We start from the raw sequence: 23,620 nt of genomic DNA on the forward strand, positions 1-23,620 counted from the left end.
AGAGACGAGACCACAAAATATGACGTATAATAACCTAAGGAAGGGACGCGTCACGAGAAGAGGGACTTATAAATAGAGTTTGGTGCATGCTGAAACACATGCGGCCTCTTCGCCTTTCACGCTTCGCGTGACGCGACCAACTTTTGCATGACGCGATACCCTTTTAACGTGCATTTTTATGTGATTTATGTTTCAAAGTATGACTTCCTTGCCTGCAATTCAGTCTAGAAGCGACTCAAAGCCTATTTATCTTCCAATGGAGGCACCTATGGCACCAAAGACTCCGCTCACCGGATCTGGGAAAAGACTCCAGCTCTGCAACGAAAGACTTCATCGCTCACTGGATCTAGGAAAAGACTCCATCTCTCCAACCAAAGACTCCATCCCCGCTTACGGTTTAAGGTTTATGAAGAGGGAGTCAATTACGGATTAAGATTTAGATTTAGAGAGGAGTATTTTGCCCAAAAGATTTTGACTATTTTAGCTTAAAAAGAATATATTTGAATTAATTGTGTAAATTGGAGGTATATTTTATATATTTTGGGCAAGTTTGAGGACAAATACGACATTTAAGTTTTCCTCCCTAGTTCTCATCACGATCACAATTATCCGCATTTCGTTTGCAGAGAGAGAGAGAGAAAGGGAAAATGGAATGGTGGAAGCTGCTTCTTTCTGTAGTAGGACTTGATCGGAACGACGTCAATGGCCACGGTGAGAGTATAAAGACGGCGGATCTCGTTGCAGAGCGAAGAGCCGAGGTGGAACATCCTCCCAACGACGACTGCTGTCCTATATGCTTCGACAAATATTCAGCAGCTTGCCGAGCGCCATGTGGTCATTGGTACTGTGGTGAGTTTTTGTTATCTTTTTATACGCCTGTCTTCTCCTAATTTCTCTGAATACATTAACAAGGAAAGAATTAAAGCGTCGGTTTATAAATATTTTGGATTTTGCTTATGCCTTTGAAATCTTTGAATGTCTTTACGTCATCCCTTTCCCTCGAGGTTTGGGATTATTGATGCTCTTTTGTCCGCCCGTAGCGACAATTGCAAAGACTGGTGTAGTTGTTTCTTGTTTGTCTTTCTTCTTTTCAAGATTTCTGACGTTCTTCCTCGTTTATATTATTTTGTAAAAAATTAGACTGGAAATGGCGAAGTAGAGCAACATTTATATGTTCTTTGGTTTGTGAGTGTTTATAATGAGTTTTCTTTGTTGGAACTTGTCAAACATTGTAGAATATTAATTTTTTTGTTAATAACGTTTGGTGTCTGCAATGAATAAAGAATAATATCCTCAAAGGACAAATCCTACTCAGAATGTATTTTTTTGATAAGGTTTGAGGTTTGATTATGATCTTGAGGTCCAAAAAGCTATGGATGGAAAACTTTTTCTTGCATTTAACTTCCCATGGTTGATGGATCAAGTCACTGTTATTGACATTAAAAAGAATTTGTATGAAGAACGTAGGCAACTCAGTTTCTTTCTTAAGCACATAAAATAGATGAGTGAATTGCTATTCAATGTTTAGGGATTTCAATGGTGCTTAGAAAGTTAGGCAGTGAAACTATAGGATTTTGGTTTAAGTTTTTCCAGTCTTCTATGTCATTTGTACATATGTAAAGTATTGTATGAGCAATGGATACATTGATCCATGCTGCAATGAGTTTTTCTTGATTTTTGGATTTTCAATGGTTTAATCAAAGGTGCCCCACTTCTGTGGAGGAGATGTAAAGATCTTGTTTGGGCTGTTATTTTCATGAAATAGTTTTAGTGATTATAATCTTCATCCTTGAAAGGTTATATGTCTCGAGGTGGAGGCATTTGTCCATTTCACCTATTGTTTGATTTTTTTCCCCTTACGTTAACACAATGTTTGTATTGCAAGAAGTGACTTTTGGAACACGCAATTCATGACAACTTTATTTACACTAATTTTAACTTTTCAAGAAAAAGAAAAATGATTTTTTTAACATATAACCAGAATGGGAATATTAGTTTTGATAAATTATTGTATGAATATTTCCTTGACATCTGTCATGATCGCACCTATGAGCTCATCAAGTTGTTCTTGCATTCAGGTGCTTGTATTCTGCGTTATTGGAACTATGGTGCAGAGCTTAAGCCTTGCAAATGTCCCTTGTGTTCTCAGAAAGTTACTTGTCTCATGCCAGAGCCAACAATAGATAGGTCCCGGTATTCTGAGGTCCTAACGAGTGTTCAAGATTATAATAGTCTTTTTGTTGGGGGCATTAATGGTCTCATTCTGGTATGTAGTCACATCAATGTGTTCATAATTTTGTTCATAACTAGCTTTAATATGTTGTTACTCTGGAAAATTAATTTGAATATCTTACCTGTCACAATGTGGATGGGCGGATAATGTGTTGCAGCTAAGGCAAAACAATGGCGGCTAAGTCAGAAATAGAAGAGGATAGATGATGGTTAACAGAATTTAGGGATAAGAGGTAGATAATCCATTTCAGAAAATAAAAAAAATAAATTCATTAAATGGTACAAGTCCTTAATATTATAGGACACTACACAAGAGTCCAAAGGAGCTGGCAAGGGCCATAGTCTTACATTAATTGTTGGAGAAATATGATGTGGAAATGGAATCCCCAAGCCCAAAGTTCTTTTGTGGAGAATAAAATTTAAAGAACTCCACCCGAGAACAACTTTGAAGAAATAAGTGTAGAAATGAAAGATGAAAACAAAAAGATTTATAGTGGTTTGGCAATGTGCCTATATCCACTTGGTACTTGCCAAGGCTGGGCTTTGACTTGTCTATTAGAATCAAATGTTTACAAGTTTTACAATCATAATCTCAAGAAATGAAAACTTCGGGATGACATGAAACAATCTCTCTGTTTTCTCTCTCCTGAGTGCGAATACTTTGGTGAATTCTAGCTAAGTGCAGCCTATGGAGCACCTAATCCTCTATTTATAGAACCTAAAGATCCAAGTCTCATTATATTTGACTAAGTATTGAGGGAAATATATGAGTTTTCTCCTACTATGTGTCAAAACATAAATCCGGTTGGAACTTGGAACATTTAACTCCTAAACCAAACTAAAACTAGTTACACTTGTTTTCCACAATTAAAATTTTGTAGTCCTGAACTCCAAAGTAATAAACTATCGTTCAACCGGGTTAACATCAACAACTGTTATCATCATCAAAGCACGGAGGGTTCTAAGAGAAAATTGGGAAAATGGGGTTGGATATTTGTGTTGATAGATAATTTTCTTTTTGTTGGATAGGCTTAATTTAGGAAAGGAGTTTCTAAGAGAAAATTGAGTGTTCAGTATAATTTCAAATTCGATAGAGATTATACATGCAAAATGGTTTATTTATGTAGCTTACAACTTTGCTAACAGAGTATTCTTTCAACTTAAATGTTTATCTTTTATTCTTTGCGTTTCTTCTTTCATTGCCTACTATCACTCTGAAAGTACATCAAGAAAGAATTTTGATCGCTTATCCTTTTCTTTTCTATTTTCTCCCTGCAGAAAGTGCGCAAGTCACCATTACTTCTCAAATGGTTTTTCCGAGAGATGGTGAATCCTGATGCAGCAGATAACAATCTCCTTAAAGCACGCATTTTTGCAGTTAAGTTTGATCCGATTAGGACACCATATGAATGTTGTTAAAATGTTTGGATGAGGCATTTGGGGCAATGGAGTTGATCCTACTTGCTTAGCATTTTAGTAGATGAGACGGTGTCTCCATCAGTTACTCTGCCTCATTGAACATGCTCCAATGCTCTAGAATGGTGCCTAACATGATTACTAGAATAAATCCACTTTTCTTCCTTGTATAATTGTATTTTAAATTATCGAGAGTGGATAGAAATAAAGAGTTCAACAGCTTCTAGCTCTGGGTCTTAGTAGTGATATCTTACAGATTTCACATGTTGACAAAATCACATAGCATTGAGAATGACAAGTCCAAATATGACACCATATGAATGTTGTTAGCTAAGAACTATAAAATGTTTGGTTGAGGCATTTGGGGCAATGTGTTAACCTTAGATGCTAAACTTAGCATGTTAGTAGAAGAGACGGTGTCTCTATCAGTTATTCTGCCTCATTGGACATGCTCCCATGCTCTAGAATGGTGCCTAACATGATTACAAAGTTGAAAGTAGATTTTGTGTCCCCAGGTTTTAATTACTAGAACTTTAGAGCCACTTTTCTTCCTTGTATTATAATTGCATTTTAAATTATTGAGAGTGGGTAGAAATAAAGATTTCATCATCTTCTAGCTTTGGGTCTTACTAGTGATATCTTATAGATTTTACATGATGACAACAAAAGATCACAGTGCATTGAGAATGACAATAAGATATTCAGGCTGGGATATATATTACTAAGTTTTTTGTTTTGTTTTGTGAAATATGGCCAGTTCAAAGTCTGAGTACAGGCCAAACTAGTAGCATGTACAACTTTAAAATCTTGTCTCACATGCTATAGTTTCAGCATTTATTTGTTCCTTCCTTATTGATCTAGGTGTTTAATGTTTGATATGCTTCGATAACCATTTGTTTCTTGACTCTACTTCATTTATATATTCTATAGGTGGTTACAATATAATATGTTTTTGATGCTATTGGTGAACAGTATTGTTTCCGGTTTAAGTTAATGTTTCTCAAATTGAGCACTAGTCACCTCATGCCGTGTCTTGCGGTAGTGTTCACACCACAACCAGTGGTATCATGCTTAGAACCTTGAGATGGTTGAGCAAAATCTTGAGACACAGATCCCTCAGTCTGAATAGTTCTTGGGTTTCTAACTACCATCTTCTTGTTTCTTTCTGACCAACTAGAACACCTCTATAATATTTGGAAGGGGTTTATTGCCATAACTTTTCCATTTACCACATCTAGTTCTTTGTTTAAGACGAACAAAAACTTGAAGATCCTTTTACTCATTTTTCTTCCTATAGGCAACCGCATCTTCAACGTTTTTCCATTCTATGGATCTAAACAAATTCAATTGCTACCAATGCCTATTCAAAATAGTTATTGAATCACATGGATTTTCCTATCTCAGAATATGAAGAGCTAGCTGCTTCCACCTGAACTGTGATGTATTATCTGATTTGTAGTGAGCTTGTTTGGATGCACCCTAGATCTCTTTTGTAGTCCCATATAAAAGGAACTTTTCCCCTATTCGTGCGTCATTGAGTTGATCAACCATGACATATTGTATATTTATTAATTCTCTATTCCTTGTAGGATGTATCTTCCTTAGGTGAGATTGTTACTCCTCAATGAAATCATCTTTTCCTTTGGTAGACACAAACATGTGGACGATTGGGACCATTGTAGATAGTTGTTTCCTTTCATCTTGTAGGATGTGATCGACATGGGAGAAAAGTAGGAGTATTACACAAGTTGATAACTATGTATGATGTAACTTCTGAGGATGATCCTTCAAGTACTGCTCCACCCTTAGGTATTTGAGATGCTTTCGGGTGTAAAGAAGACACCTTTGAGAGGGATATATTTCAGAGTTTTTTTAAGTGCAGAATTTGAAGAATAATAGAGTATTTTATTCAATGGGACAGTAGTCATTAAATACAAATGTACATAAATACAAGAGAGCAGATCTGTTAAATACAATTGTTTTGATACAAAAGAGCTACATGCATACAAGGAGAAAAAGTGAAGAAGCAAATCTGTTGATTAATTTATTTAATACAAGAGAGCTACATAAATACAAGGAGAGGAAAGGGAAGTGAAGAGTTCCGAGGTGCACAACGTGTGGATGTACATTGAGATACCAAACATAATCTTGGAGAGAGGACATGTCATAATTATGAGAGAGATATTAATACGTAAATCTACATGTAGATCTACATGTATATATATCAATATATCTAACTAATTAGAGATAATTATATTCCTTAACATTTGAACACAATTAAAAGGATAATTTCAATGTAACTAATTAAAATGCTTGTAAATGCTTTTGATTTAGCTTTAGTTTTGTTAAACCCTTCCTTATATTTGTCAGATATATAGTACTATTTACAGTATCATCACCCTTGATTCTTAGTCAGACTCCTCTTTTTTTGGCCCTATTGCAGACATTACTTGGTGCTCTATACACTTTAAGCCCATTGGACTTTCTTCCAGGTATTTTCTCCTAACATTTCTCATAATTGTGAACACTAGCTTATTATTATTGTTAGACTCTCTTTTAATAGCTGAATCATTTAGTCGAAATGACAACATAACATGGTATAAGAGCTCAGTTCTTGAGATAGTATTCTGTTGATCACTCATTTCGTTTATTTTGATGTAATGCAAACCTATTTTCAAAGTTGCAATTGTCACTTTGAACTATGACTGTCTAATTTGACATAAAGCTTTCACATGTCCATGCCAAGCTGGTTTGCAGTAGTATTCTCAGTAGTGGTATTCTCAGTCTCAATTGTTCTTAACAGACTTAATTTTCTATCATTTCTTTCTGCAAGTGGGGGTTGAATGCGAGGGAGAGAAATAGCTTGATATTATTGTTAGGCTCTTCAAGATTCCGTGCAAGTAGGGAATTTAAGACAGTTAGCATTGAAACTGATTGTTCTTGTTTTTGGGCTCTGTTATTTTTAACTTGTTTGGTGATGACCATCGAAAAGAGGTGTTCACATCTTTATAAATGAGATTTAGATCCAATGCTTAATGTAGAATATTGAGCTCTTGAGAGTGAAGATTGAGAGTAAAGAGTGATAATATTATTCAGATATGACTTATGATTTACATAAGAGATGTGTGGTATATAAAAACATTAAGTATCATAAAAATAAAGAAATGATAATAAACAATGTGTTGAGTATATACAAAGTATCATATTGAGTGCAAATAATTTGCACCAATACCAAGGACGAGATAGAGATAATTCTACACTTAATGCAAATCCCATTGAGCGATTGGAAGCAACTATGCATCTTTCTATCTTTTTTACTAGTATAAACCATTTATATAATATGACTGCTAGAAATCTCAATAATTTTCATGCGTTGTGATATTTGGTAAGGTGAGGTCGTGATTTCCTCTGAGTGTCTATACTGCTTCTTTTGGTTGTTTTGGGTAGAGGTGCGCATGATATTTGTAGAAAGGAAATAAGCACTCTATGTGCAACACTTTTTTAGTTTGCTTCCATTAAGGATACTAGATGAGTAATTTAAAGAGTTAGAGCTTTATTTCGAGGATAAGGGACGTTTTATCTACTTGAGTGGTCTATAATGTATATAACTAAAAACCATAATGCTGAGAAAGTTCACCTAAAATCTTGATGTGTTGGTCAATTTGCTTTGGTTACTTAGAGAAATTCAATGAAACCCATTGTTACTATTAATTGTAAAAAAAAGACACCACACTTTAGTTTTAACAAAACACATAGAAAACTAACTAATAAGTAACCAATAACTTTTCCAAAACAAGAGAGCATAAATGATCATTTAGTTTTTGTGCCTCGATTATTACAGAGGGTGTGATCAATTTTCTTTGTTGGTACTATGTTTCTCAACTTATCCAATATTAGGTGGGTTCTAAAATCTGAAGTTTCTTGGCTATGGAACTACTCAAGATCCACAATCTTGCAGTTCTTTTGAATTTTTGCATTCATGTTTGCTTGCATATAGAAATGCACATTCATCTTTTATTTTCAACAAACATTACCTACGGTACATGTTACTTGGGTGACTTTAATTAGGGAAGACCGAGAGCTGAGGGATCACACATAAGGTGAGATTTCTGGGATAGAAGTTTTGTAGAATTGGTTGATTTTTGGGTGGGGTATTGATGTGATGTTGACGTGGTTGTGTTTAACACCTTCTTACAAACAAAAAGATGAGTCACACACTACCAGCTTGCGTTTTGTTGATATGGCCACATAGTTTAATACAATTCGTTAAGGTCTCTCTTCACACTGAGTTTTGGAAACACTTCTGTTTCCGTTAATGCATTATTTTAGCCTATAATTAAGTAATAAGTTTGGCCTCATATTTGATTGTAAAAGGATAATTTTCTAATTAATAATTGTCTATAAATTAGTAGATAATTATCCTAATAGATCCCTTAATTCTAGGATAGAATTTTTACCTATAATATCCAATAATTATATTACACTGTAATTCATTTCTATAAATGTATGACTCTAACAATAATGCACATTCTTTACCAACTCAAATTCCACATGGAGTTTGAGCCAAAATGCCGAGAAAAACACTAATTAAAATAATTAAATTTAATGAGATTTATTTGAATTAAAAATAAGAAAATCTTTAATCCTTTCTCTCCCCAAAGTTTATTTTCTTTAGTTAATACTGAAATCTTTAGATCACTTAAAAGCTTAAAGTAGTGAAATTGGGTGTAGCTAAAACTTTATATCTTTTTTTTTTCAAAACCGTAGGGTTCACTATGAGCATTTAGAAAAATCCAAGATGATATGTAATGCATCCTCCACGAGAATGAGAATAATATATATTTTTCTTTTGTATTAGCAATGAAATTCGATGTCTAACTCTGTCCTCTTTTGGGAAAATGGGTTCAACTTGTGGATACCGTTGTAGGGAGGTCAAATTCTTTCACATGTACAATCTTGACCATTTAAGTTTGATGTTAGAAAAAGATGGTTGTCCAGTCCAGTTTATTTGGTTTTGGTTCCTTTTTTGGGTTAGAGTTGTTTGAATAATAGTTTTTAGGAAATGAAGAAAGATGGTTTTGGAAAATGGGAATAGAAAGTTTCAAGGAGAATGGAATGTTAGCAGCTTGTGTTTATATTTAAATCAGTCCAACTTCTGTTTTGACGTTCCTTCTCTCTCTCAGGCAAATAAAAAAGAAAAGAAGGATGCCTTTATGGGTAAAGAAGTAGGAATAAATTCTTCTTCTATGTACAAGATGGATCAACTTCTAGGTTAAAGTTATGTCCTTGTATGCTTCATCTACATTTTCATTTGCAGGCCGTGTGCATGCCATAGACCTGCTTGATAACATAGCTATGGCTGTGGTCTTTATCCTATACCTGTTTGGCCTTTTTCGGAGAAGGCAACAACTTCGGCGCGTGAGGCAACTGACTATTTCTCCACCACAAGGCGATGATGATGATGATGATTCAGACCCTTAGGCAGCTACGACCTGATGATATCACGAGTGGGTGTTTCATTGAACTCCTAAATCAAGCTCTGTTTAAGGTAATAACGATACTCTTAAATCTGTTGTCAACAACCCCTTTAGGGGGATTGAGTGTACACCTTAAAGGTCGCGTATTGTCCTATTGTATAACTGTGTATAGTTATTAGCAAAATGAAACTCGGGTTGTTAAAAGATGTAAATCTTGTACAGGGTTATATTTCTTTTTCTAGTAACTTGCTTTTGTTAATTTTTCTATCCACTCATATGGTTCAACTTGAGGGATGTCTGTCTGTTGTCTATCCATGTATATTCTTTTTTATTTTGTCAGCTAATAAGTTATCAATACATGTACTTGTATAATATTATTATAAATACATTAATAATTTGAATAATTCTTGTGGTCTTCACAATAATTCAAAGATAAAAGCAAGCTATGGAGTTTGTTCATGGAATATGCGAGGAAGAGGGGGAGTGTTAAAAAGATTTTGGTGATCATTTTCAGTGCTCCAAATGGATATAGTATTGTTGACCAGCAAAACAACATATCTTCTTACAATTAAATTGTTGATAAATTAGTTCTAAAATTATAAACGACGAACAACAAATTTACCAAAACCGAAATAGTGCAGAACAATAACAACATAATATAAGTGGTTGGATCAAAATTGACTTATGTCAACGGGAGGGATAACATTTACTAAATCAAATAATGTTAATAGTAGAAATTTTCATATCCTGTTCTCAAATGAAAAAAGTGATTATCCTAGGATTGATCGAGATACTCCACAATTAAAAGCTCTCTAACCTCTCTCTCTTTCTAGATCAACCAAAGAACAAGAGATTTGTTCACTCTCTCCACCTTACTGTCTTAAAAGAAAAATATCAAAAATTGTATTTATACATCTAACCCATTTTCATAATAGAAAATCTTGACCCGTTTACTTACCCGAAAGTTAAAACCCAACCGCAATGGCAAATAACACCTCAACAATTCTCTCCATTCTGAGCCATGGGAGAATATTGCTATAAACATTCATCATCGTGACGCCCCTGCTAGTACCATTTCGGCTTTGACACAACATATCTCATGCTTACCCCTTGATAAGCCTTTGTCATCATATCTGGCCCGTTCTCATCCGTATGCACTTTCTCCAAATATAACTCTTTCTTCTCGAGCACTTCACATATACAATTGTACATTTTTTTATGTGTTTTGAACGTGAATGAAAATTTGAATTTTTGCTCACATGTATAGCACTTTGTGAGTCACTAAATAGCACAAACCTGTCTTGTGCTATACCTGTTTCTTTCAATAATTTTTTCATCCATCTCATTTCCTTACAACATTCCGTAATGACAATATATTCAACTTTTGTAGTAGACAAAACAACACATTTCTATAGACGAGACTGTCAATGATACAACTCCTCCTCCAAAGATAAATAGATATCCTGAAGTTGATCTCATTGTGTCGATATCACCACTCATATCTGAATCAGAAACCCTTCAACATGCGACTTTCTAGTACCATAACACAAAACATACTTGAATGTCCCTCGAAGACATCTCATTAGCCACTTAACCGCTTCCCTATGTGCCTTACCTAGATTTGAAAGGAAACGACTAATTACTCAATTTGCATGAGATATATCCAGTCTTGTATAGACCATTGCATATTTGAGATTGTCTATTGCTGAAGCATATGGAACCTTGCACGTTTATTATCTTTCCCTCTTCATCTTTGGGAGACATTGTCTTGTTTATTTTCAAGTGTATAGCCAATGGACAAAAAACTGACTTTTCCTTGTCCATACAAAATCTTTTTAGAATCCTCTCAAATCTCTTTCTCTCTTAAGACAGCCATAGCCTTTTCTTCACCCGATCACGAATGAATTGCATTCCAAGAATTTGTCTTACTTGACCAAATCTTTCATCTCAAAAGACTTAGCTAAATCATTTTTCAACTTGGCAATCTTGAACTTGTCTTTCCCTACAATCAACATGTCATCAACATATAAGAGAATTATTATAAAATTATTAGAAACAAACTTTTGCAGAAAGACACGGTAAGGTGAAGAGAAAGAGTGAACATATCTAGGATTTTTTGGGTTTATTCTCATTCTTTGGCTGATCTAGAGAGAGAGGGGTTAAGAGAGCTTTTAATTGTGGAGTATCTCAATCAATCTTAAGGTAATCACTTCTTTCATTTGAGAGAAGAGTATGCAAGTTTATAATATTAACATTTATTTGATTTAGTGAAATTTATCCCTCCCGTGGACGTATGTCGATTTTGACCGAACCACGTATATTATTTTGTGTTATTTTAGTTTTGCTAAATTTTTTGTTCGTCATAGACGATTTCAGAACTGATTTGTCACTAATTTAATTTTAAGAAGATTAAAACCAGTTCGGTTTTATACAAGGTCTTCCGGTAATTAACCAGTTCGGTTTTATACAAGGCCTTCCGGTAATTAACCAGTTCAGTTTTATACAAGGTCTTCTGGTATTTTATTAAATTCGGTATTTAATCAAATTCGGTTTTTGATCTAGCATTCGTTATTGGCAGTCTGACACAACAACGAAGATAAACCTATAGAATACTGTCACGTGCCAAACTAATTCAAATCTCACGTGATGTACGTTTCAAGTACACCACTATCTCCTAAAGGATATTCGTCGCACTATCTTCATCCAGTACATCCACGATCAAAAGCATATTCTCTAGTGTACTATCTTAGCACACATCTAACTGAAATAGGACATGTGTCCTCTGAAGCAAATTTGTCCGATGAGAATATATCTATTTAAGAGGAAGTTGGAAGACAATTTGTAGTTGCCCGTTTTTAATATAGCTTTCACGAATCTTGAGCTTTTCTGTAATTAAGTTCTCAAGTTTTCAAGTTCTAAAGATCTACAATTTTGCTAGATCATTAAGTTGTATTACATATTATTCATTCTGTGTGAGATTTCAGTATTGTAAGTTGACAGAATCTGTTCTTTTCAACAGAGTATTGTCTGCTAGGAATTCGTAAATAGGCATAGCCTTAGTCCTAGTTGTCCGACTGAGTTTGTGTAAGCGTTGTACTCAAACCAAATCTTCTAATGAATATCCTTCTCAAGATTGAGAAGAATGAGTGACGTAAGAGAGTTTTCTACGAACATCCATAAACAAACTTTGTGTCTTGTGTTCTTTACTTTCCAAATCTTTCCACTCTTTATCTGCCGATTCAAGTCTAAATAAACAGTTCCGCACTTGACTTCGTTCAAGAGTTTGTGAAGACTTGTTAGAAACATATATTAACTTCTAAAAGAGTTAATATAAAACAAAGGTTTTCGCGGTTAACAATACTTGGTAAACTCCCTGCTATTGTTGACTCATTTCCTAACACAATGAGAACAGAAGGGACTATAGAAAATTTCTGCAAATATACATGATCTCTATTCTCTATATTTTCTGCAGTTAAAAGAGTTAATATCTTTCAAGAAGGAATCAAACTTGGATGATATTCTGAAACATTGACATACTTATATTGGATCCAACTGTATGAAGCTAAAGAGATAATCTGAAGAATTGAACATGCTAAGCAAACCAAAAGACTAGCAAAATATAGTTTAAGCTTTGGAACATCTCAACACACATGTACAATACAGAAGCTCTAAGTCACTTTACAAGTTTATTGGGGAAACCATTATACATGGACCCAATTACAGAATGAGGAGAATAACTTACCTTTCCTAGAATAAACATTGGAGTGCATCCTCGAAGTACGCTGCCAAAGAACATGACAGTAGTTGACAGGAAAAGAAAATCTACAGTAATGGAAATCTCATATGAATGGAGGCAGACATGTGTGTTTTCTGTAATACTTTTCAACATGTTAGTAGTACTAAATGTACAAAAGCAATTGAGGGAGAGCATAAAATCTTAAAAGCCAACATAAAGAAAACAGAAAAATAAAACGGAAGAATCAAGGATCAAAGAGCATATTGGGGAAGTTAAAGAAAATCAACAAAGAAAAAATACAGAAAAAGAAGTCAAGGAAATATTAGAGAAGGAAGAAAGTAATGATGTAGAGGAAGAAAGCAAGGTAGAATCAGATAATGAAAAAATAATTGAAATTGATGAAATGGTGGATTCTGAAGAAGATAAACCTAAAGGCAAGGAAGAGGAAGAGGCAGAAGATGAAAGCAAAGATACAACAGAGGAGAAAAATAAAGAGGAAACTAAGGTTGTTGATCCTCAAACATGAAAACTGAAGTAGAGAAAAATAATGACAAAACCCCTGAAATCCTAAAAAATAATACATTTTATTATGTTAGTACGAGTTCATATAGAGGAGGTTAAACAATAAGAGCAGACAGACATCATCATCTGTTTCAATTCAATCTCCCTTCATAAAAAACGTGAGAAGATTGTGACGTGGAAGAAGGCAATATGGTTAAAAGGAGGATATGGAGACAACATAGGTTGGGATAACTAAATTGTAGTATATTTTTTTTATTTTAATCTTAGTTTTGTAATATAATTTGACGGTCACCATTCAGAAACTTTTAAGTCTTTTGTTTGTTATCTTACAATCAAAACTAGGGTTTGTCTAGTTTTGATTATTGACCCCTTCCACTTTTGGGCATTTTAATGAAATGATGTTAAATCATTTTCCAAAAGAAAAACTTCCCCTTCTCCAAAGTTGTGAAAACATAAGAAGGAATCTCTAACCCCAAAACGGATGGAAACCTCTTGTTAGCAACTTTGACCTTAACTTGAGTTGAGGGAAATCCACCCTCATAAATTGTGCAACAAAAAGTAAAGGCTTAGAATTTTCAAAAAAATATTCAGAAAAAAAATACAATGTCATTAAATATTAAAGCAATTATTGGAGTAATGAATAAAGTACGTAGGGTAAAAAAAAAATTGGGGAAGAATGTCAATTTTATCATCGAACTATAACGGAATATTCACGTATATAACTGAACTAATTTTTGTTCTGTAGTTGAGTTTAATGTTCATATATATCACTAGTTAACAAAAACATCCAAATCTGTTAAATTTTCCGTTAAATGATGACATTTATGATTGACACGTCATTTTATTTTAAAATTAATATATATTATATTTTTATTTAAAATTCTAAATAACAAAACCTTTACATTTTAAGAGTCACTACCCAAACAATCTAGTATACATTTTGAGAGACATTAACAATGATTCACTTAACAATAATTTTAAATTAATATATATTATATATGAATTATTGTTAATGCCTCTCAAAATGTATACGTTGTTTGGTTAATGTCTCTAAAAATGTAAAAGTTTTATTATTTAAAATTATGAATAAAAAAAAAAAAATATATATATATATATATATATTAATTTATAAAAAATGATATGTGTCATCTTTTAACGAAAAACTTAATGAATTTAGATATTTTTGTTAATTAGTGATATAAATGAACATTAAGCTCAACTAAATAAAGTGGTATGCACAAAATAAATTAGTGAAGTAAAATACGTACATTAATATTTCATTAAAAAAAAATTATTGGTATTCCTACATTGATTATATATCATTAATCACAAGTCATTAGAAATATAAAAGTATGCTTAGTTAGTTATAATAATAAAAAAGATGAATTTAATTAGTGAAGTAGAAGAGATGGGTCAAAATCCTTCTAGGAATCATTAATTAATTGTACTATATATATATGCAAGTATATATTTATATTTTAATGTATGGAAAAGTTAAGATTAATATCCCAACAAACAACTCAAATATTTAATTATTGATTAAAATAATAATCCATGTGGCATACTTTAGTTGGTCATGTATCTTCCTGTGAAGATTCGTGCTCTCTCAAAGTGCTGCAACTTTACGTATTCAGATCTCATTCCCCTACACTGAAGACAACAATACCTTGTTTATATTATATATATTCTAATTAATTACTCCATTATGTCATAGTAATTAAGGTCTTAATCACCCTAATTAATACACCTCCTAACCTAATTACTAGAATCAATTCCTCTAATGATTTAATAACTAGTCATGATAATCAAATCACGATTCATGAATTCAAACTTCTATAGCTTGGTTAGATCATATATATACCAAATAAAGATTATATGCTTAATATATTTTATTAACAAAATCATGTTATAAATATATATATATATATATATATATATATATATATATATATATATATATATATATATTAACTAATTTATATTTAAATAATTTTATGATTGTGTGGCAATTAAGTAGATATAACTTAAAGAACCAATTATCTTTAAGTTTCAATTAATGTTAAAGATCAATCTAAATTTAAATGTAGATTGGCCATAGTATTGTAGAATAAGTACGGAACAAAAAAAAAATTAGAGTTATAAGCTTATACCCAAAAAAAAAATAAGAAAGTTTGAACTACTAATCTATTAATTTTTTTTTTAAAAATATTTGAATACATCAAAGATAATAATATATTTTTAAATCGACTTAATCTTAATACAATACTTAACACATATAACTCCTGAGTCCCTAACCTCCCCGTTTAATCAGAAACTTGTTTTTTGTTTTCTTTTGAATGATTTATGCAATGGTATAACGTAAAAAGAATAATAATGATAGAGAAACATAAAAAAAAATACCCTCCAAAAGGGCACTATCCGATCGAATTTGTCGTTTCTCATATCAAACATCATATAATGTCAAGATGATAATATTGTGAAATATTTGCAACGGAAGATTGTAAGATTACTCTTAAACCAAATTATCCACTAAATAATAATAAGATATAGTCTCATTGTCTAACTCCTGCAAGTTGTCCAATCCACGTTTCCCAACACAGAATCTCATAACCCAATTTATATAAGTAATACTTAAAAAAAAAAAAGATTTCAAATCCAAATGATCTTACAAAATGCAGTCTACCTTGTTAAAGGTTCAAACTTTGAAATTTAGTGATGCTCTTGTCATCTTAAAACCACTATATTTCTTGGAATCAAACTAAGGTAGTATACGATTTGAGTTATTTAAATAACATAGATTACAATAATCAAATTATCAATAAAAAATTTCATCAAACGACTTAAATAATTCCAATTTGAACGAGACCTAAGCTTAAATCGGATCTTAGCTCGTTTGAATGCTCCATCTCTAATTGTGAAGAGTTTGAGTCAAATCAAATAACTCTGCCCTAGTGCGGCTTGTATTGTATTTGTTTTTGTTTGGGTTTTATGCCGGTGAACGCAACTTAAGTGTTGACTAATTAATTGCTAAAATTGTTGTTTAAGAACCATCATCATAAGTAAAAAATAAACAGTTGTAACTAAGTAGCTAGTCTTAATCAAACATTGCTGGAACTAATTAAGCTATAGACTTTGTCCCTTTCAATAGATAATGAAGGGGACATTACTGAGCTGTTAGCTACTAATTAATCCTGTTTTATTAACATTTCATCCTATTTCTCTCTCTTCTAATCAAGTTCCTAAATTAGGACTTCAATTAATTATTCGGTCAAAATTCCTATGACGTTTTCAAAATACTGATCATATTTCTTTCTTGGTAATTGCTTCTCATAATCATTATTAGAGTTGTAATCCACCATTTCTCTCTACTTAGACAACCTTAAATGTTTTTTTTTTCTAGTTAATATATATATATATTCTCTTTGTCTCTAGATCTAATCAATATATATATATTGGATTGTTTTTAATGATTTGACGACGTGTTTCATGAACAAGTAGCTTTAAATATTTAATCAGAATATCAATGTTTATTTCCCAACCATATACTTGGAATGGTTATTGATAAAAAAAAATGTATATAAAATTTGGTCATGACACAGTATAATGGTTTAAGGAATAAAGAAATGGAGAAGATAAGGTAACAAATTAGATCTGCAATACCTGCTCAATCCAAACAAGCTCCAAATTAGCTATAATTATTATTGATTGTGTTCAATGTTCATGCATTTCATTTAGGGTAACAATGAATGTTTAATCGGACCAAGAATATCATTAAATTTTCAGGCAAATCTTGATGCAAAATCTATTGATGATTCTTCATGATCTTGGGCCTTTTTTTTATATTTCAAAAAGCATATTCTCCTAATTTTCACCTAATTTATATATCCTTGTGCTTAATTAATCTCGCTTAAATCAGAATAATTCAATTTGAAAATTTATCACGATAATATTGCGTCCAAAATGATGTTAATCATCGTTTCAATACCAAAACTTGAGATATATATGCATCTTAATTATGATCCTATAATGGATTAGCAAATGATTAGAATTGGTCTTAGTAATGAACAAATTAATTAACATGTGATATATGATTGGGAAACTGATTGAGATGCAATTAGCACCTGATCAACGTCCAAATTATCATGATTATAGAAACTTGATTAGAAATCTAATCAATTGAAAAAAAAAAAGGCATCTAAAGATGTGGGTCCATCGTATCTTTAATTGTTTTGTCATTTTTCTCTAGGCAAAATCAGAATCCTAATCTTTTTCTGTAAAGTGGTATCTTTATTAAGCATAAGAAACTTAACCACTCTTTACATTTCCTTAAATAATTCTCATTGCTATCTCCATATGTTCACATTTGATATCATCATCAACAATATGAATTATGCGTTTAAAAACATTCATAATTATTCTAATCATCAAATATTAACTAAATTAAACATCATTCTTTGAAATGTTAGAACCGATCCAGAATTGTAATCGTTAAGATTTCTTTGTGAACATTATATTTTCTTTTTTCATTTGAACATTAATTATTATATATATTTAACATTCCGATTGTTAGCTAGGGTATCATTAAGAATGGATGGCTAGTTGCTATATATGAGATATTTTTTCATTTTAAAGTCATGTGAAACAATAATTGAGATTCTCAACTAAAAGAAGTTGAGACATTTAATCTTTTAAATATATTTTATTTTATTGAACTATACTAGATTTCTTTTTGAAACATTAACATAACTCTAAAATCATTACTCCAACTTCGACTTAGTTATTTTTGTGGGAATTTAAATCGTGTAGCAGTGAGTTATAACTTATAAGTGATTATCAATTAGTGTTCTTTTGTAGTTAACAATATATATATAGTATATTTTTAAAATGGTTGATTATTATATAAAGAAAAGTTGTTTAAACCTAATGAAACTATATATGCATTACATCAGGAAAAAAAAATAAAATCCATTAAAGCTAAGATATTAACAATAACAATTATCATTAAACATTAAACATGACGATAAACTCTCGAACAGGAAACACATATTAGAAAACATAATGATAATAATAACAATAATAATAATAATAAAAAATAGCAACATAGAAGTTTGATTTTGTGTTAGTTTTTAATTATACAATTTTTTTAAAAAAAAATGACAAATGATATATGTATCTGTCTAAAATCATAGCTATTTTTCTATTAAAAGAGATTAACAACATTGTAAACTATTTTATTTTAATTTATCCAAGAACATAACTAAACAAGAAATTAAATATAGTGTGATAATTTAATAATATAATTTATTTTAATTTGAAAATAAATTCTATTATTATATAACTACAAATCAATGGATTTTCAAACAATCAAACATTAACTGTTATACGAGTGTAAACCGCTATTTATTATTTTTCTAGGAAGTAACCTTGTAATTTTTTTAGCTTTGTAGTTGATAAATAGTTTTTGTGTGAATTTAATTTTTTAAAAGAGAAATGATAAAGCCAACGAATGGCTAGCGAAAGCAAGGCCACGAATCCTACGTGGCCTTGCCAGCTAGGAGAGAGAAAGAAAAAAAAAAAAAAAAAAAAAAAAAAATTAAAACGTTTCTGCATATCCTCTTTCACCCAATAGGGTTTCATATTTCTGCATTTCTTTCTCTCTCTGAAACGCTTCATTTATTTCTCTTCTCCAGCTCCGGCAGCATTTATTTCTCTTCTCCGGCTGCATTTATTTCTTTTCCACGGCTGCATTTACTTCTCAATGGTATCCTTTTTAAGGATCTTTATTATTTTTTTAATAGATCCAGAGTTTAGATTTTATAGATCTAGGGTTTAGATTTTACAGATCTAGGGTTTTACATTTTACAGATGTATATATGGATTTAAACGGTTTGAATTTTCAGGATACAGAAGCACCAAACTTGCACAACCCAGTAGATGAAGAACTTAACCTGAACAGATCCACCCCCGTTGAACCCCAAAGGTACCCTGAACAGATCTAGTGGTTTCGGGACAAGAAAGGGTCCTCCCTTGTCCCGAAATGGTTGGTTTCGGGACAAGAAAGGGTCCTTCCTTGTCCCGAAATGTGTGGTGTCTTGTAAGAAAATGCTGTGTTTTTGGTAAAAAAATTTTGTGTTTCGGGACCCGAAATGAGTCGTTTCGGGACAAGAAAGGGTCAAAACCAACCATTTCGGGACAAACATTGTTTTGTTTCGGGACCCGAAATAGGTCGTTTCGGGACCCGAAAGGTGGTTTCGGGACCCGAAAGGTGGTTTCGGGACCCGAAAGGTGGTTTCGGGACCCGAAACGGGTGGTTTCGGGACCCTAAACGGGTGGTTTCGGGACCCTAAACGGGTGGTTTCGGGACCCGAAACTGGTTGTTTCGGGACCCGAAAGGTGGTTTCGGGACCCGAAAGGTGGTTTCGGGACCCGAAACGAGTTGTTTCGGGACCCGAAATGGGTGTTTTATGGACTTTTTCTTACGGTTTCACATAATTTTTGCAGTCACATTCCTAGTGTTGGAATGACATTTTCCTCCGAAGAACAACTTCTTGAATTCTACACATCATATGCCCACTTAACGGGATTCGGCATTACCAAATTAGGGAGCAAAAATGTAGGTGGTAAGAGGAAATATTTCAGCGTTGGTTGTGCCAAGAGTTTTATGAAAGAATCGAAGGCAAAAAATAAGTTTCATCAGCCTAGACCAATAACGAAGACAGATTGTAAAGCAAAGATTAATGTTGTTGTTCGAAATGAAGGGGAATATGTGATAACAAGTATTTCTCTTGAGCACAACCATACATTAAGCCCAAAGAGAATACGTCATGTTAGATCCTACAAAGTGATTGACGGAAATGTAAAAAGAAGATTGGATACAAACGATGAAGCTGGAATAACTGTGGCCAAAACATTTCAATCACTTGTAGTTGAAGCTGGAGGGTATGAAAACATGTCTTTCGATGAGAGGACATGTAGAAATTACGTTACAGAAGCACGACGGTTGAGGTTAGGGATTGGGGATGCTGAAGCACTCACTAATTATTTCTTAAGAATGCAAACCAGGAACTCAAACTTCTTCTACCTTATTGATTTGGACGAGGAATCCCGAATTAAAAACGTGTTTTGGGCAGATGGTAGGTGCAGGGCTGCCTTTGAAGATTTTCATGACGTTATCTCTTTCGATACAACCTATTTGACAAATCGCTATGACATGCCTTTCGCTCCGTTTGTTGGTGTTAATCATCATGGTCAATCCATTTTGCTTGGATGTGGATTATTGTCAAGTGAGGATTCAAATTCTTTCACTTGGTTGTTTAGAACTTGGTTGGAATGTATGCATGATAGACCTCCAAATGCCATAATCACAGACCAATGTCGATCCATGGCGATTGCAATTGAGAAGGTATTTCCTAAAACTCATCATCGATTTTGTTTGTGGCATATAATGAAGAAACTTCCTATAAAACTTGGAAGCCATACTGAATATCATCTAATAAAGAAGAGGCTGAAAAACATAGTATACAATTCCATAAATATTCAACAATGTGAAGAGGATTGGAATAGATTAATTGAAGATTATCAGTTGGAAGATAATGTTTGGTTGAAATCTTTGTATTTGGAAAGATCTAAATGGATACCTGTTTATGTCAAAGGACAATTTTGGGCCGGCATGTCAACATCTCAACGGAGTGAAAGTATGAACGCATTCTTTGATGACTACGTGCAGTCCAAAACATCTCTCAAACAATTCGTCGAGCAATATGATAGGGCTCTGTTGCGAAATATCGAGAGAGAAAAGAAATTGGATTTCAAATCTTTTAATTCTTTGATACCAACTGTAAGTGGATTTGCCTTTGAAAGACAATACCAAACCTTCTACACTCCTGATATATTTAGATTGGTTCAAGAAGAAGTTAGAGGTTTGATGTTGTGCGACATCTCAGTCATTGAAGAGGAAGGGTCAGTTAGTATATTTAGAGTTGAGGAAATCATTCTGGGGGTTAATGGAGAACATGTAAGAGATGTTTCTTACAAAGTACATTACACAGAAAATGATTGCAATGTGAAATGTCAATGTCGATTGTTTGAGTTCAGAGGTGTTTTGTGTAGGCATATCATGGCTGTATTGAAAAAAATGAGGGTGAATGAGGTACCAATGCATTATATAATGGACCGGTGGCGTAAAGATATTAAGCGTGGGTATCAAAATATCACCAACATTTATGATTCAGATATGTCTGTTGAAGAAAAAAAACGTCACAATAGTCTAACTCGATTGATGCAAGAGGTTCAACAAGTTGGAGTAAAATCTGAAGTCAGCTGTTCTTTTTGGATGAACGGAATAAAAGGCTTGATGGAACAGTTTCTGTCACTTAATCATGGAAGCCATACTGAAGCATCTAAAGACCAAAGCACAGAAGCATCTCCATCTCCATCTCCATTTCAATCTCCCGCTACATCCATTTTGATACACTCTCCTAACAAAGTTAGAAGTCGAGGACGACCACCAACAAAGAGGAAACAATCCTTAATTGAAAAAATCCCCAAGACTTCGAGATCAAAAAAGAAGAGAAATACGGCCACAACATCTACAGTTTTGGATTCAACACAACAACAACAGCAATGGAATGATCCACTTTCAACTCAATTATCCTTTACATCACTTTTGTCCTCTCAAATATATGTCGAAGATAATGCGTGTGGGGATAACATTCAACGAAGATAGTATTTATTTGATAATGAAGAGAGTACTTATTTGATAATGTTGTTGTCACTTTGAATATTTTTACTTTTTAATCATATCTTTAACGAAGATAGTACTTATTTGATAATGTTTTTATCCCGAAACCACACGTTTCTTGTCCCGAAACAACTTTTCGGGTCCCGAAATCATCCATTTCGGGTCCCGAAACCTTCCATTTCGGGTCCCGAAACAACTTTTCGGGTCCCGAAACCATCCATTTCGGGTCCCGAAACCATCCATTTCGGGTCCCGAAACCACCTTTCGGGTCCCGAAACCACCTTTCTGGTCCCGAAACCTTCCATTTCGGGTCCCGAAACCACCTTTCTGGTCCCGAAACCACCTTTCGGGTCCCGAAACCACCTTTCTGGTCCCGAAACCATCCATTTCGGGTCCCGAAACCATCCATTTCGGGTCCCGAAACCACCTTTCTGGTCCCGAAACCACCTTTCGGGTCCCGAAACCACCTTTCGGGTCCCGAAACCATCCATTTCGGGTCCCGAAACCATCCATTTCGGGTCCCGAAACCATCCATTTATACTATTTTTGTCCCGAAATGGCATTTTCAACTCATATTATACTTGTTTTATTGTCACGAAATGACATTTTCAACTCATATTATACTTGTTTTATTGTCACGAAATGACATTTTCAACTCATATTATACTACTTTTGTCCCGAAATGGCATTTTCAACTCATATTATACTTGTTTTATTGTCACGAAATGACATTTTCAACTCATATTATACTACTTTTGTCCCGAAATGGCATTTTCAACTCATATTATACTTGTTTCTTGTTTTTTAACTCATACTATAATTGAAGACTATAATTGAAGACTATAATTGAAGACTATAATTGAAGACTAGAAAATAATTGAAGACTAGAAAATAATTGAAGACAAAAAATTTATACTTGGCTTATAATTGGTTGAAACAACCTATATGTATCAGGACAATCTTCTTTTAAAATTTCCACATACTTCATGAAGAGGTTCCTCAGATTTCGGTTCAAACTTGAACGGATGATCATTGCGGTGTATTTGGCTCGCAAAGCTTCAATGATTCCCTTTGCCTAAGAAAATGATAATTCACCGGTTATTTATTAAAGATTTGTGAAACAAATAAAATGTGAAAATATTTAACTTACATTTTTTTGGCTTATAGCACATTCCCAATCTGCATTGCCAATGTAAGTATGAATATGTCTCATGCAGTATATTCCGCAATCCGTTTTATTTGAACTGTCTTGCCAATGTAAATTTAAAACATTGACCGGGAATTGGGCAATTTGGGTTGAGATCTCTTGGTCGATAGTATTGAAGTACTCCACAACGTTTTCAACCTGTTTTACAAAAGAAGTTAATAAACATAAACACTTTAACATACATTATGTGTAAAAAACACTTCAACAATACCAGTTTCCGAACTGTAACATATTTATGTTCCCATTCTATATCTGGGTCCAGTGGTAGATTGTCGAGGACTTCAATTACT

General features: G+C 33.1%; 1 protein-coding gene across 3 annotated transcripts; it reads left to right on the plus strand.

Moving 5' to 3' along the window:
- The first annotated feature begins 585 nt into the window (after positions 1-585).
- Positions 586-9,482, plus strand: LOC124937418 (E3 ubiquitin-protein ligase RNF170-like). Of its 3 annotated transcripts, none has more exons than XM_047477682.1 (6): positions 586-849; positions 2,079-2,266; positions 3,511-3,609; positions 6,092-6,140; positions 8,832-8,873; positions 8,966-9,099. In XM_047477682.1, exons 1-5 carry the CDS (start codon positions 648-650, stop codon positions 8,837-8,839), a joined length of 546 nt encoding a protein of 181 aa, XP_047333638.1. In that variant the 5' UTR covers positions 586-647; the 3' UTR covers positions 8,840-8,873; positions 8,966-9,099. The 3 variants fall into 3 exon arrangements, with proteins under 3 accessions (XP_047333638.1, XP_047333639.1, XP_047333637.1); XM_047477683.1 differs by having other exon boundaries at positions 8,832-8,865; positions 8,966-9,094; XM_047477681.1 differs by lacking the exon at positions 8,832-8,873 and having other exon boundaries at positions 8,966-9,482.
- Positions 9,483-23,620: the final 14,138 nt, after the last annotated feature.

This window comes from Impatiens glandulifera, chromosome 5 (assembly GCF_907164915.1).
Source record: "Impatiens glandulifera chromosome 5, dImpGla2.1, whole genome shotgun sequence".
Lineage (NCBI taxonomy): Eukaryota > Viridiplantae > Streptophyta > Magnoliopsida > Ericales > Balsaminaceae > Impatiens > Impatiens glandulifera.

Excerpts from the sequence above, each read along its gene's own strand:
- LOC124937418 (XM_047477681.1), top strand. The coding sequence starts at position 648 with ATGGAATGGTGGAAGCTGCTTCTTTCTGTAGTAGGACTTGATCGGAAC. Across the intron at positions 2,267-3,510 it reads GCATTAATGGTCTCATTCTG|AAAGTGCGCAAGTCACCATT; the intron begins GTATGTAGTCAC and ends TTCTCCCTGCAG. Across the intron at positions 6,141-8,965 it reads CCCATTGGACTTTCTTCCAG|GCCGTGTGCATGCCATAGAC; the intron begins GTATTTTCTCCT and ends TTTCATTTGCAG.